At 35.0% G+C, this 15,487-nt stretch overlaps 2 protein-coding genes across 2 annotated transcripts; both read left to right on the plus strand.

Moving 5' to 3' along the window:
* The first annotated feature begins 1,175 nt into the window (after nucleotides 1-1,175).
* Nucleotides 1,176-9,782, plus strand: LOC132173290 (NAD-dependent protein deacetylase SRT1). Its single transcript, XM_059584742.1, has 14 exons — nucleotides 1,176-1,415; nucleotides 2,710-2,739; nucleotides 2,844-2,936; nucleotides 3,402-3,521; nucleotides 4,013-4,113; nucleotides 4,283-4,391; nucleotides 5,602-5,681; nucleotides 5,899-5,977; nucleotides 6,241-6,294; nucleotides 6,612-6,708; nucleotides 7,359-7,441; nucleotides 7,862-7,929; nucleotides 8,461-8,563; nucleotides 9,246-9,782. Exons 1-14 carry the CDS (start codon nucleotides 1,317-1,319, stop codon nucleotides 9,543-9,545), a joined length of 1,416 nt encoding a protein of 471 aa, XP_059440725.1. The 5' UTR covers nucleotides 1,176-1,316; the 3' UTR covers nucleotides 9,546-9,782.
* A 2,127-nt stretch (nucleotides 9,783-11,909) lies between these two features.
* Nucleotides 11,910-15,066, plus strand: LOC132173704 (nuclear transcription factor Y subunit B-9-like). The gene is made up of 2 exons (XM_059585279.1): nucleotides 11,910-12,028; nucleotides 14,308-15,066. Exons 1-2 carry the CDS (start codon nucleotides 11,974-11,976, stop codon nucleotides 14,934-14,936), a joined length of 684 nt encoding a protein of 227 aa, XP_059441262.1. The 5' UTR covers nucleotides 11,910-11,973; the 3' UTR covers nucleotides 14,937-15,066.
* Nucleotides 15,067-15,487: the final 421 nt, after the last annotated feature.

The raw sequence follows: 15,487 nt of genomic DNA on the forward strand, positions 1-15,487 counted from the left end.
TTCCCCTAAAAGTTATAAAGAGAATAAAATCAATGAAGAGTAGAATGTTAAAAGCAGGAGCGTAGAAGAAACGCATGGAAAAGAAAATCAAGAAAAAGCTACACAATATCATCAACACAATGGCGTTAATATGATTCAATGGATCACATCTCATTTTATAATGGGCCATGGTATACCCAAGAGTGAACCCCCCTAGAAATAGGCCCATTTGGCTGGCCCAAGTCAGCTCACTTTCTATAAGCCCCGTAAATCAACTGAACCCAACCATGCCAAGAGAGACGGGCACACGAATGATAAAGAGAGGCCCCATTTACAATATCTAAGCCATTTTTACCTGGTAATGCCCTTTTATTCTTGGGAGCTAATGAACATATGCATAATATAGAGGGATTCACATAATCAAATCAGTTATCTCATGAACTCCTTTATAACCGACAAAATGCGGGTAAACATAACATAAGAAAAGGGAGAGGTATCACATAATTCTTATCCAATACTCTTATTTTTCAATTTTTTTTTAGCTCATTTTATTTTTAAATAAATACCGACTTCATCATAATAGTAATCCTATTAAACCTGACAAGACAATTGATGCTTGACCTTTCTTTTTCTACAAATTCTCTCAATTTAGGATTTAGCATCCAATCAATTGATTGTTCAGATCCGTACCCATTTCATCCCATCCTGGAAACTATCACACGGATTGATAGATAACTTGTGAATCCCTTCATTTTCCTAATGAATCGTTTGCTTAAAGAAAAGGGGACAAGTTTCCACACAGGCCATTGAGTCATATTATGGGCACACATAAAAAGTCGTAAATATTACATAATTGCCAATAAAAGAAAATAAAAAATAAAAAAAAGTAGAGGAACTAAATTGTCTTTTAGAATCTTCTCTCCCTCCTTTTTTGTTTTTTTTTGTTTTTCTTAATTGGCAAGTATACTCTCTGACTGACTTAGTAATTGACTAGAATTTATCCATATAATTCTATAATTAATTATGAATACAAATTTTTTCTTAAAAAAAAAAAAAAAAAAAAAAAAAACCCAAATTAAATATCATGGGCACTGTGGTAATCTTGCAAATGTGAATGAATGAAATTCTTTCCTGATATGCAGGGGAGGCCAGTGCATGTTTTGGATGTTGGGGTCTCCTTAAAAGAAGCCAAAAAAAAAAAAAAATAGAGACGCTCCTGTGAGCAGTAGAGGGAGGAAAATAAAAGGCCTCACTCTCCCACCTTTATTTTGATCAACTTTGTCGAGGGGGAAGAGAGAAGGTGGTGTAGAAAGGAGCAGAGTTTTGAGTCAGTGACCATGTCTCTGGGGTACGCAGAGAAGCTTTCGTTCATAGAAGATGTGGGCAACGTTGGAATGACGGAGCATTTCGACCCACCTCACGTTTTGCAAGAAAAAGTGGGGGGGTTTTTTCTTTTCTCTTTGCCATTCACATTCTTGCTCTTTTGGGTCATCTTTTGTGCTTTTACTTTGCATGTTCTTTGTCGTTGTGGCTTGGTAACTTTAATGATCTTGTGGCACTGTGATACCCCTGAATGTAACTTAGTCTTCTGTGCTTAAACTTGGCGAAAGTATGGTTCTTTTTTGTGCTTCTGCAATAGCTTGCTGTGGGGCTTTGTTATGTGTGCTATTCTGGCTGGTTTTATGAGATCTCATATCTGGGTTTTTACATTCATATCTACTAGAATTGGATTTCACTTGATTTGGTGGTGATTAAGCTGAAATTTGTGCACCCATTTCTGGTTTAGCGACAATAGATATGATGGTTAGGTAGCAATTGTAGTTTACTTGTGTGACATTCTTGATCACCAACATGCTTCTCATGGGAAATTGCAAGGGTCGCGTTATTTTTTCTGGGATGCCAGTTTTTTGAGAAGTAAAAAAAAAAAAAATCCTCTGCGATAGTTGAAGGATTCTGATGGAATGAACCGTTCTGTAGGACTTTGGATGTTTAAGAAATACATGCCTAGGATTGTGGCATTTATAATTGAATTTTGTAGATAGTTGAACAATTATGCGCTCCTTTGGTGTATGTACTCTAGGTATATCAATCATGAAGATAACAGGAGGGTAGTAGTGATTAATCATCGAGTATGTAATAGAAAGATGACTTTCTTGTTAATAAAGTGAAAAATGATGCAATAGAATTATGGATTTAGACAGGTGGGATGAGTAAAAAGGTTTAATGATCCTCCCCAACAGAATGCAGTTGGATTTAAGAGAAGAAAACATCTGGTGTGAACTGTTTTTTTGGGCAATGTATTGAGAGAAGTATGCTTTTTTGTTTTTTGACGACTCCAGATATAGTTGTAAACCTAGGATTCTAATACCTGTTCTCCCCATTTTACATCATCTTCTTGGCTACCAAAAACCCCGAGGACTCTTGGAAGGTGGGAGTATCTTTTGTTCTTTCTCCTTCAGTTTTAATAGTGATGCAGCTGTTGGTGGATCTATTATGATTTATATTCATCCCAGTAGGAAATCCTTCCCAAAATATTACTATTCATGCCAAGAAGAAGATATTATGCTTTCTAGATGCTAATTCAATTAACCTTATTGCAAATTTCTTCACTTTTGTGTTTTTGGCCCTCTCAAGGTTTTCTTCCTGTGTTTATTGAAATAAAACTTCTGAATTCTTCATGTGTTTTCTAGTTATGCTAATCTTGACTGGGTTTTTTCCCCCTCTTGGCAGATTGAACGACTTGCCATGATGATAAAAAAGGTTTGAACTTGCAACACCTCACTTATCTCATTGATGATAGATAAATCCTTGTTTTGAGATTTTATATTGATCAGCGTCTTAAAATCATTTGTTTCTACTTGCAGAGTAAGCATCTAGTGGTGTTTACAGGTGCGGGAATATCAACTTCTTGTGGTATACCTGATTTTCGAGGTCCCAAGGGAATATGGACACTTCAGGTGAAAATTGTGAATTCATATAGCCCAGGAGTTTAATGAGCCCCTTCTTCTTTTTGCAAAGCACATTAGTTTAACAATCCTTCCTCCCCTGCCAAAACCACTTCAATTGAACTTAGAAAGGGCTATTTCAATTTAACAAACAGCTCAGTGAAGTGTTTAACAATTAATTTCTGATCTGTTACAAAATTTTGTGTTCTTAATGATCCACATGTGGGGATTTATTTGTTCTTATTGTTAGAATGTTAATTATTAGCTGATGAGCTGTCCAAATGAATTATATATGTGTTTGGAAAAAAAGATGAACACGTTCCTTTAATTTGTCTCAGTCGCTGCCATTCTTTGTTGTAGTCGCTTCTTATGTCATGCAATGTGCACCTTACCATCGTCGGTTTTAGCAGTCACCAAAATAATTATCTCATGGTAAATCCCTGTGTGGTTCTTCTGATCCTGAATTATTTGTTACAGCGTGAAGGCAAAGCCTTGCCTGAAGCATCACTGCCATTTCACCGTGCAATGCCGAGCTTGACCCATATGGCTTTGGTTGAACTAGAGAAGGCTGGTCTTTTGAAGTTTCTTATAAGTCAGGTATGGTTACATGAGTTCATTTTTTAGCTATATACTGATATTATCCCATTGGGAGATTCTTTAACTCGAACTTTGATTAATGAGTGCTTAATCTAGTTTCATTCTGCTTAAAATTTGTTTCCTTCTTTTGATGCTCGCCCGAGCCATTACTTCATGCTATTAATTGTTCTTTCTGAGAATATTTTTTTTGTCCCATGACCGAAATGGGCTGCGAGGAGTGTTCATATGTTTTTGCTATTTTTAACAACTCAGACATACTACTGAGACTATGTTTACATTATGGATTTTTTTGCTTACCTTGGGTGCATACATAATTCTTTCTTCAATCATGCTAAGTGCAAAATAATGTCAAATGGCATAAATACTTTATCCATTTCTTGTGTCTTTTAGCATTGCATTCCATCATATGAGTCATTACGTAGCATTATATTAAAACATATGGGTTTACTTTTCTGATATCATTTCCTATAATTATTACATTTAAATGCTAGAATGTTGATGGACTCCATCTTCGGTCTGGAATTCCAAGGGAGAAACTTGCTGAGTTGCATGGGAACTCCTTTATGGAAGCTTGCCCTTCATGTGGAGCCGAGTAAGGCTAGATATTTTGGTTGAAACTGATTTCGTAATTACATTGTGTCACCATTCTTTGAATGTTTCTCCTTTACTTATTTGGGGCTCATTGTATTCTACTTAGTTGATATTTGGTTTGAAAAAGTAGTCACTTCTTGATGCTCTTATTATGATTTGCACCTGTCTAGGTACATGCGGGATTTTGAGGTGGAAACTATTGGTTTGAAGGAGACATCAAGACATTGTTCTGATGAAAAATGTGGAGCAAAACTTAAGGATACAGTTCTGGACTGGGAGGTACTATATTCTTTATTTTCTTTGTTTCATTTTAGTTGAGGTTCAAAGTTAAAAATTATAATTGGTGTATAGTGGGTTGCTTGGTTGTGGCTTTTCAAACTAATTGATTTGTTTGTAATGCAAATATTTTGAATGCTAGGAAAGGCAAGTTAGACATAGATCTTTTTAGGGTTCATAGGAATGTAAAATTTAATTCAAATACGAAGCAGTGACCTCAAATTTTGATATTAGTAGACAATGGAATGACCTTTTTAAACTAGTTTGAGACAAAATATATTGTTTCTGAAGCTGGATTATGGACCAATTTAATTCAACTTGAATCTCCTAATATCAAATAACAAACATTTGATTGTAATTGTCATGATTTTATGCAGGGAAGCCTTATCTTCTTGTACTTACTCTATGGAGTAGTTTCCCTAACTAGGTATCTATGAAATTCACGAGTAACAGCTTATTGTTGGACAGTCACGAGGAATTGTGAAAATAAAATTTTTCCTGAGCTTTGACATTGTGCCATTTCTTTGAAACATTATAAAAGCTTGAGTTCAGACCGTGCGTAAAAGTTCATATTTGAATTCTCCATTTTTTACCTAAGCTATGAAATCTAGTTTGAGATACATGAAAGTAAAAAGGTTGCCAAAGTCCCATTGACATCTTTCATTCCTGAAGATCTTTTTATCCACCCTGAAGCCAATAAAGCATAATTAGTAGTCTATGTTAAATGCTCTTTTCCCATCATTTTAAATTTATGTAAAGGTTTGTATAATATTGAAGGTAGGAGAAAGATGAACGTGTTAGTCCTATTTTAGTTATTGAATGGAGTTGTTGTCATGCCACATTGGTTGTTAAGTTATTATCATGTAAAGAGAGATCGAACTCATTATTTTTATATGAAGCGACAATAGTATATATCATGTATAGCAATGGATAGATGTTTTGGTTAAACAATTAGATCATTCAGAGAACATTCTATAGTTAAGTTTGAAGAAAAAATTGGACACCAGATACTCGCAATGCTTGCAACAAGTCTGTATAGCATTTGTTTTGTGGTTCTTATGCAGGGGGAGGTTTTGTGTGTTGACCTATATAAAACAATCTACTGGCTAAAAAATAGGGAAGAAAATTGGATGGTACCAATGGCTAATTTTTTAAATTTCTTCAAAGCACATTTCACTGAGAAATCTCTCGCTCTGTCTCTCTCTCCATACAGGATGCCTTACCCCCAAAGGAGATGGATCCTGCTGAGAACCACTGCAGGATGGCTGATGTTGTATTATGTTTGGGGACGAGGTAAGAGCACGGTTCTTTACTTGACAGTACTACATCCTCTTTTTCATTCTCAACTTGTCTTGTATGAGAAATTCTTAAAACTGGACCCCATGATCAATTATTTTGTTGACATCCTCAGTAAACTTGATTGAAGAGCCATTGAGCTCCTGTTCTGAATCTTCTTCAATTCATGTTTTTTTTTGTTTGTTACGATTGTGTGCATGATTTCTCCATGCAGTTTGCAAATAACTCCAGCATGTAACCTTCCTCTTAAATCACTCCGTGGTGGGGGAAAGATTGTAATTGTGAATCTTCAGGTACTTCTTCTTTGTTCCAAATGTGTTCACTACTTACTCAGACAAAGAAAAAATTGCATTAAAAGCTCAATTACTTCCAACAAAAGCTCGAATGTTCATGAGTGGTTGAGGCTTGCACATATAAGAAACTGGTGCAATATTGAATTGTTACTCTCTCTACTTTTTCCTTCATGCCCGTTCAATATCTTTGAGATGGCAGTTTACATATATGCTTAGGAATCTATACTCTAGTTGCCTAAAGTGTGCTTTCCTGAAATTTACAGAAAACTCCCAAGGACAAGAAAGCAAGTATAGTGATCCATGGGCGTGTAGATAAGGTATTGCAATTTATGTCTTTTGAGTGACATTTTTCTTGTTCGCTTCTCCCCTGTCGCTCTGAAATAGTGAAAATAGCATCAAGTGGCATTGTTTGAAATTTCTTTTACCTAGCTGAGGTTCTTTTGCCCGCTTAAGTCTGTATATAGGATGTATGTCTTAGCCTTCAGTCTTGGTAATAAAAGTATATTTTATTTAAAGTTGGTCAGGATGCGAACAATTTAAATGTATTTAGATATTAATTTCTCATTATCAGGCATATATTCTGGCTTGACTTGGCCTTCTGCTATGTATAATTTATTTATTTGAAATAGAACAGGTTGTTGCAGGTGTCATGGACTTACTTAACCTGCAGATTCCACCATTTGTCAGGATTGATCTTTTCCAGGCCATTCTAACTCAAGCCTTGAGTATAGGTAACTTTATTTGGATTTGTAATCGATATTCTTAAGGATACACTCAGTGACATGAACACGCGTATTACATATGTGAAGCAGATCTGTTATCCTTCTAATGGGCCCATTTTTAGGCTAGTGTCTGACTATGACAAATTTAAGTGGCAGCGATGGGCTTAACTTAACAATCTGCATATTTTACTGGATGAGTAGTTTGACCTTGGCTTCGCTATTAGATTTGGTGGTGAAGCCAATCCTTGGCATTGGGGTGTCTGGCTTTTATGAGCGTGTGTTTTGTGGCTTATTTTCTAATGCATATCCCATCATGATGAAATCTGTCTCTCTCTCATTGGGTTTTCTTTCAACAGACATAAGAACTTCATTTAAAGACTTTGAACCAGGATTTTTAGTATGTTAACTTCACTCAATCTGACTGGGCTAAAGGATAGTGGCAGCATTTTTCTTGTGCAATATATATATATTGAATTCCTGTTCTCTGTCAATTAACCCCGTGTGTGAGAAATGGTTGTGTTTCCTTATATTATCTCTAATTCTAGTTCTTAGACATTATTTTTGAAGCACAAAAAGCAAGGAGTTACAGGACTGACTTCTAATTATTTGAGGATTTAGTCTTCTAGTTTTCTTATATAGTTTGCCTTCTTGGACTACAGATAAAAAATATGTGAACTGGACCCTCCAAATAGCAAGTATACATGGACACAGAGCTCCATTGCCATTCGTCAAATCTGTTGAGGTGATTTTATGTTTAGAAATTCATGCTGCTTCTCATTTCCCTTGAACAAGAATATCCGTAGTCTTTTTGTAAGTTTCTGTGGGAGTCCATATTTTAACTCCAAAAGGGAGGCTGCAATGACCTCCACAAGCCCATACTTATAGTTTGTTTGAATACCTTACTGCAAAGTCGATTGCTTGTCATTATTAACAAGAAATCTGTTTTAGTAATAAACTGTAAAATCAAAAGGCGATGACCCTTGCTTCAAAAAATTGACTAAATATCAAGAATGGCTCACTTTTATAAGTAGTATCCCTAGGGTAGCTATAGGGTGGTTATGATATCCTGTGTCACATGAGATATTTTAATTACCATGTCATTTTGTTCTTATGTAGCCATTTCTTCCTACTGGGGTTAACCTTTCTACTGCATCGCATCCAGGTTTCCTTCTTGGACAAGCAGGATTATAAAGCAGCTATGTTACATGTGCAACCGTTTCGGCTAAAAAGGTGTCTCCAATGCTATCCCATGTTGTGTAGCACTTAATTGTGCTGGGTTTTGCCAATATAAAAAAGAAAAAGAAAAAATGCAGATGAGTGCTATTATATCTATACCCGGTAATTTTGAGTGTCATAATGTTTTCTACTGTATATAGTTCCCACCAGGGATTCAAAAATTTGAGGTAGATGGGGGACCGTATATGCTTTTAAGCTGCCATAAGCTTTCAGTATCTAATATGGAATTTCTTCAAAATGAGAAAATTTGGCGTCATGGAACTTATTGTATGTGATCAGTAACTGATGCATGATCCTCGCCAGTGACTTGGATTTTAGTCAAGTTGCTTGGCCTTTTATGAACAAAGTGTGAATGGTTCCAATTGTTGATTCTTATTTCTGTGAATTCAGCCCGAGGAGATAGGAGTAATAGAATGGGATATCACATAGGTTAGCAAATGTGCTATCACTGATGGGTTGGCTCGCATTATTTAATTTCTTGCTGCTTCCTTTTCTTCTTACGTTGTTGTTATTGATATGTGTCAGGAGAACCATGCAGACGAAATCATTTGAATTGGGTTTAAAACTCAATTTCAGTGATGGTTGTGGCTGTCAGTCTACTGAAATTAATATCCCCATTGATTTTAAGGTGAGAAGATAGATCTGTTCTATTTATTTCGTCATCTTTTATATTAATTTTTTGTTGGTAATTTTGTACACATGCACTCGGTGGTACATGATTTAACTTGCATGATAAATCAATGCTACATGATGCTGATGGTAGTTTACAAGGCACTTCCTTCAGTTTGGATAATTGTTTATATTTCAGCAAACTGTAAGCCATTTTATGGCTTTTCAACTATAATATTTTTTATACTTATCAAAAAAAAATATATATATATATATTTTCGACCACAAAAAGCATTTCCTTTAGCAGGAAAATATAGATAACATTTTCAAGACAGATATCTCTTTTGTATTCATCTAGTTGACGATTCTCAAGCATGCTACAAATAAAGTAAATTATTTTGAATAACTTCTGAACTATGCCATGCTGTTCGCCAGATGCGCATCAGCCTTGCTTTTTTCGGCAACTGTTAGTTTGTGCTTGTTTCTCAAAACTGAGTAATCATATAGGAGAAAGCAAATATGTATGTGTGTGTATGTCCGCACACACATACATAAGGCATGTTCCTACATATTTCTGTATGTACATGCATTAAGATCGCAGATGATTTTCCATATGGTGATTGACATTTGACCAAGATATTCTAGGTGGACTGAATAAAATACTCATTTTGTTCTCAAATTTGTACCTTATGACTTTGCAGGTTTCAACTGACTGTTTTAATCTTGAAGAAGAAGCCGTACTTCAAAAGCTTCGAGACACGGCAATTCAAGATTTGTGCTGCGGGCAGAGTGCAGTTATTGAGAGAAAGGCCATCTTGACCCCGAAAAGTGAGGTTACTGTCTATGCAATCGTAACAAACATTGTTCAGCACAGTAAAACCTCCAAAGCCTTAGCTGATTCTCTCAGTAATGGCAATGTTAAAAGGCGAAGAGAAAGTTTAAATGGGACCGGAACATCTAGGAAGCGGTCAAAAGGGCATACGCGGAAAGTTAGATCTTAGAGAATGTAAGGTTGTGATTTGGGTTTGTAGATATGTTATTCATTAAAACTAACAAAAACTATAGTTTGACTCTAAAATGCAGGGACTGGGTGAATTTTGTTAGATACTGCACTCAGTCTCCCCAGCTATGGATAGGGGAAGTGTTATTATTGGTTGCTGGGTTAGCATAATTTACTTTTGTAAGTTTGATTTTTGAGATCATTTAGTGTTCCATAGTGAGCATCTCATATTATCTTCCCTCTCTCTCTCTCTCTCTCCATCCTGATTTCAATTAAAACATGTTACTGTTGATTACTGATGTTATAATGGGAATGATTTGTCATATAACCAAATATTAGCACACAAGAATCTGGAAGTTGCTTCGTCAACATCTTTTCTGTAATGAAGAGCACACCTTGACCCTCCTTAAGCCATGGTTTTATTTTGATTATTATATTTTTACCAATAATAGTTCAATCGGCTGGGAACCATGTCTCATGAAGTGGAAGTCGTTAGTTCAAATCTTCTATCCTCTTCTTGTGTAGACTTGTAAAAAAAAAAAAAATTAAGACAATATGTGATAAGCAAAACATCACAATGGGCTTAATTTCAAGGGCCATTGGCTTAGTTTCTGAATAGGATACCCCACTGTATCTACCATTCCTACTGGTTTCCCTTGTAGTAATCAAATAAATGGTAACTGGCATAACTGCGTTTTTAACAAGTGTATCCTTCTATTACCCTTATGACCATGCAAAAACTTCAAATTATGGTAACAAAAATACAATATGTTGGCAATGCAAATTGTAAAATGCATGTAAGAATCATATGCTTTAACTATACATGTAAGTTTAATAGACCATGGGAGTAATTTCTTTTACATCAACTGGGGTGTGATAAAAGTGAGATGAAAGTATAGTTTATAACATTACTCTTTAGTTTATCGTGCTGCCTGTCCTTAAACAAAAAAATAAATAAATAAAAAGTGGGCCAAAAAAAAAAAAAAAAAAAAAGAAGAAAAGGAAAACAAATGAAACGCACAAGGGGGAGAAGGGATTTTTCAAATCTTATGGTGCAAATTTGAAATTTTAGAACTTGAAGTTAAAAATGGTAAAGTTGTTGTCCCAACTCAATTCATAAATGCATTACTATTACTTATTAATAGGTGTTAAAGACATAATATGTACAATCATGGCAAGTAAATCAATCAATGATTCTCCATTGAACATATATATTTTACTAAGGAAAAATTGGCATTAATCCTTGTGAAAAACAATAAATTATTTATATTTTGAGCAATATTCTTTCTCTCACACGAATTATAGATCTCATTATAAATTAGATCCATACGAATTACTATCATGCATGCGGATGAAAAAAAAAAAAAAAATTCTGTTAGAGAACTAAAATAAGTACTTAAAAAAAAACACGACACATATGAAAATGTTACAATAATTTTTTTTCAAAGTGAACTAATTAAAAATTTATCAAGTTTCAAAAATACATGAGATATCAATAGCTTCCCATTTTAGTTAATGATTTTATGACAAGTTTATATAGATATGGAAATAATAACCGTTCACTTCAAGATAAAATGATAAATAAATAAATAAATATATATATTAATTCTCGAGTACTTGGGAACCAAGGAGAAGTCATGAAATATTATAAAGTATCATTCCTTCCCAATAGTAGTAATTATATTACCATTTTTGTCTCATCAGGCTATAGAAGAAAAGAAGAAATAAGAAGAAAAGAAAAGAAGCTAGCTCTTTCATTCTCGGAAACACCCTTGCTAGATCATTTTTGCTTGGCATTCTAAAAAGAAAAGAAGAAATAAGGATAATCAAAGAAATCACACTTCACCACATTTAAGAATAACCATGGTTCAACCGGATCAGAATTTCCAGCAACAATTCGAATAATAAATGTGAGAGAATTTTTATAGGCTCACATGCCCAAACAGGTAGGTGGACTGTTCGAAACTTGTTCAGAAAAGTGAGCCCCATAAAGACTCTCTCACATTTACTGTCTAAATTGTTAGCGATCCGAACAACAAAATTAAGCCAAATAGTCTCTCTACTAATGTGTCAAAAATTAATTGGTTTGTGTTAATGAAAGATTGGTGATGATAGACAGGTGCCATTAACCAAGATGAATTATTGCAATATCAGTCACCAATACCCTATTATTCAAACCAACAACTCATGGTATTGACAAGCCACCTGTTGGTCCCAGTAAAGGCAACCCTCTTGGCCAATCACAGAGGCTGTTACAACCGGCAATACTGGGTTCCTCGTTGAAAACGCCGGTACGCCACTTGGACTCCACCACCACAACTCTATAAAACCCCCCATTGGAGTGCCCATTCAAGAGACAGGCTTTGCCAACAAGCAACAAAAAAGGAAGAAGAAGAAGCAGAAGTTGTTTCACAGAAGAAGAAACATTAATGGAACGTGGGGTTGGGTTCCATCGCTATCGCAGGCATGCAAAATCAAGCTCTGGTAAAGTATACAAATAATATGCTTTCTCTTCTTCTTCTTTTTTTTTTTTTTTTTTTTTTTTCATTATGTATATGTTGCATGCATGGATAGGATATATATTTTATCTGAAAAATTTTGTTTAACGGGCTTCTCTGATTTTTTTTTTTTTTTTTGCAGTATATGAATGTTCTTGCATTTTTAGTTAGATTCAACCTTGGTTTTTGCATGCAAATGTATATTATTCCACCTTAAGGCTCCATTTTTTTTTTCCTTTTATTCTTTTGCCGTTTGTAAAGGATCTATATATGCAGCTTCTCAGGGCTAGCTAGCTTAATCTTTGGTCAAGATTTTAACATTGTTTCTTGCTTATTGCATGAAATAAAAGCTATATATATATATATATATATATATAGAAAAAGAGGAAAAGGAAAGGAAAGAGGAAGGGTAATCCATATTGGCCACCTTTTGACCACATGATGATCTTGTTTTTCCATTGACTATAAGTCTATAACGCTTGCTCGAATGGTTGCTGAACAATGGTGTGAGAAGAATCATTTTCTGTTTGTTCTATTTTTCCTTTTGAATATTTTCATTGACGTGGCATGCATGCAGGACTACCCTGCAGGTGGGTCCATCCCATGAATTACATTAATAGAAATTAATATTAATGAAAAACCATTTGGTTCTTAATTTCTTTCAACCCATAACAATATGATGAAAAAATAATTTGAGTTTTCTCTCAAGCTTTGCTGATCTCATTTTTGCATAAAAAAATCTCGATTCTTAATTGATTTTTTCACCATTGCTTACATTTACTGATGATCAGTTTGATAACACTTTTTTCTTCTCTATCTCTTTTATTTTCTTAAAAACAAAAACATCTAAAACACAAAACGTAGTATTGACTTTTATGGGAGACAAAGACATGGTGCACACAAGGTTTCAAAGTTCAAACTTTGGTCTCATTAAAGATGTGAAAAAAAGAGAAACATTGAGGAGAGGAAACGGTTTTGAATGAGAGAGAGAGAGAGAGAGAGAGCCATTTAAGAGTGGCCTAGATTACCAAGCAGATTATATATATATATATATATATATATATTACAAATTACAAGCAAAGAACATCTGAAGAAAAGCAGTAAAAACACTTTTTCTGAGTCATGGTGGCACGTGGGTCATGCAAAAGGGTTGTTCCACTAGCTAGGAATTTGTCTGGTTTCTGGGTTGGCTTGAGAAACAGACAAAGTTTTAGCAGAGGAAGATGCTTCTCTTACATAAATGCCCTCCACCCTTTTTGTTTAACTCTCTCATTCTTAACTCAGCTGTCGCCTAGCTAGCTAGCCCCACTGTACTTGATACTACAACCCAATTCCCTTCCCTTCTTTGATTTTTTCCTTTCTTTTTAGTAATTTATTTATTACATCTATACTGTGTTTTAAGTAACTTTTTCCGTTAACCACTACTGATAAATATATATATAAAAAGAATCATTTATACGCTATTTTAAATGAAATAAAGGGTATTTATGTTATGGTTAAGACTTAAAATTGATGCTTCTAACGGTATAGATGATCTTTTATTATTTAAATTTTTTAAAAGACATACGAACATTGATTTCATATAAATCATTAGGTGTAGATGATTTCATATATAATTTATAAAATAGATATATATTATCCATTCCAAAGATCCTATTAAAATATGAAGACATTCTTGATTTGCTAATGTTATAGCGGCAGTAATATTAAATTCATCCCGAGCTTATAATTTATATATTTACTAGAAATAATAATTTAGCATGACACGATGGCAACTAATCTTAAATATAACTCTAACTTTATTTATCTCTTTTTTAAAGTTAAGATTCCATGCATTAAGTATCGTTTACTAGGAGGAAGTATTAAAATATTGATTATTTCCTAGCAATTTAGGGATTTGGATTCTCTATATCTCGAGTCATTTCATTTCATAATTCATATGTATTAGATTTTACATTTTAGACTTTTGGAATAAGAGTTAAAAGATTCATAGTTCATGTGTAGGTATCAATAATTTTGTTTTCATATTTTTACGAGCTCTTTCTGGATAGAAATTCACAGCAATTTAGACAAAAAAATGTGAAAGAGCCTCTGTGAGGCTCATTTGCCCAAACATGTCTCAGGCAGCTCGTTTACTTGTTGGAATAGTCATATCACGTAAAAGCTCACTCACATTTACTGTCTAGATTGCTAATGATCTGGACATAAATTTTTTGGAGATTTGAATGCGATTCTTCCCTTTAATTATAATATTATTTATTTCAGCCTCGACCATGGTGTTGCCTAATGACTCAAACAACAACACTACTTGTAATGGCGATCAACAAGCTCCGCCACCGCCACCGCCGCCGCCATGCATGGTACGTGAGCAAGACCAATACATGCCCATAGCCAACGTGATACGCATCATGCGCCGCATTCTACCGTCCCATGCAAAGATCTCCGACGACGCGAAGGAGACAATCCAAGAGTGCGTGTCGGAATACATTAGCTTCATCACCGGGGAGGCGAACGAGCGGTGCCAGAGGGAGCAGCGGAAGACTGTCACCGCCGAGGACGTGCTTTGGGCGATGGGAAAGCTGGGTTTCGACGACTACATTGAGCCGCTCACTGTATACCTCAACCGGTACCGTGAGGCGGAGAATGAGCGGAACACTTCGCATGGGGATCAACTGCTTTTTCTTAAGCGTGGGATGGAGATTAATCATCATGGCCCTATTGGGATGCCGCCACCTTATGGGTCTGGGTACCCAATGGGCCATTTTTCCGGGATGCTTGATGCTGCTGCTGCGATGGGTGGAGGGGGGTACTATAGGGATTTGGCTGGTAGCGGAGCCTCCTCCACTGCCCAGAATGCTTTGGCCAGCTTTGATCCTTTTGTTCAGTTCAAATGACCAGGAATAAGATGTGGCATGGGTAGCAATCCTTTTGTTATATGCTATTATAGTTTAAGATTTTTCGATGGATTTGATCCCATCACATATTGGGCTCATCTCTTTGCTTAATTAAGTTATCTTTTGGTCATTTTTGGTTGCTCTCTGCTTTCATCTCAGTAAAGAGTTAAAATGGAACTCTAAATTTTGATGGAGTACTTAAAAATGGTTGTGAAATTCAGCTTGGTCCCAAATTAATTAAGGCTTTCACTTTTTGAATCAACCTGCTAATCCAATACAAAATTAACAGGTTGGAGTTTGACCCGTTTAATTGAAAGTTAAATAAGTCAGATTATGATTGACTTATATAATTTTATACTCACACCTTAACATGATTTGAACCCGACATGCGAATACGAATTATCATCCCTTAAGTTAGCCCTTTGATAAGAGGACAAAGATCATCTTTATTTCATTGTCAAGATTTAAAGTTTGTGTATCAGTGTATATAATTTTAAATTATTTGTTTTTTTCTTAAAAAAACGTGTCAATATTAATTCTTCAATATTGAC

This window comes from Corylus avellana, chromosome ca3, assembly GCF_901000735.1.
Source record: "Corylus avellana chromosome ca3, CavTom2PMs-1.0".
Taxonomy (NCBI): Eukaryota; Viridiplantae; Streptophyta; class Magnoliopsida; order Fagales; family Betulaceae; genus Corylus; species Corylus avellana.

Bases quoted from the DNA above. Each gene is read 5' to 3' on its own strand.
- LOC132173290 (XM_059584742.1), top strand. From the start codon at position 1,317: ATGTCTCTGGGGTACGCAGAGAAGCTTTCGTTCATAGAAGATGTGGGC. The intron at 4,392-5,601 runs GTACTATATTCT...CTCTCCATACAG, and splicing joins ATACAGTTCTGGACTGGGAG to GATGCCTTACCCCCAAAGGA. The intron at 6,709-7,358 runs GTAACTTTATTT...CTTGGACTACAG, and splicing joins AACTCAAGCCTTGAGTATAG to ATAAAAAATATGTGAACTGG.
- LOC132173704 (XM_059585279.1), top strand. From the start codon at position 11,974: ATGGAACGTGGGGTTGGGTTCCATCGCTATCGCAGGCATGCAAAATCA. The intron at 12,029-14,307 runs GTAAAGTATACA...TATTTATTTCAG, and splicing joins GCATGCAAAATCAAGCTCTG to CCTCGACCATGGTGTTGCCT.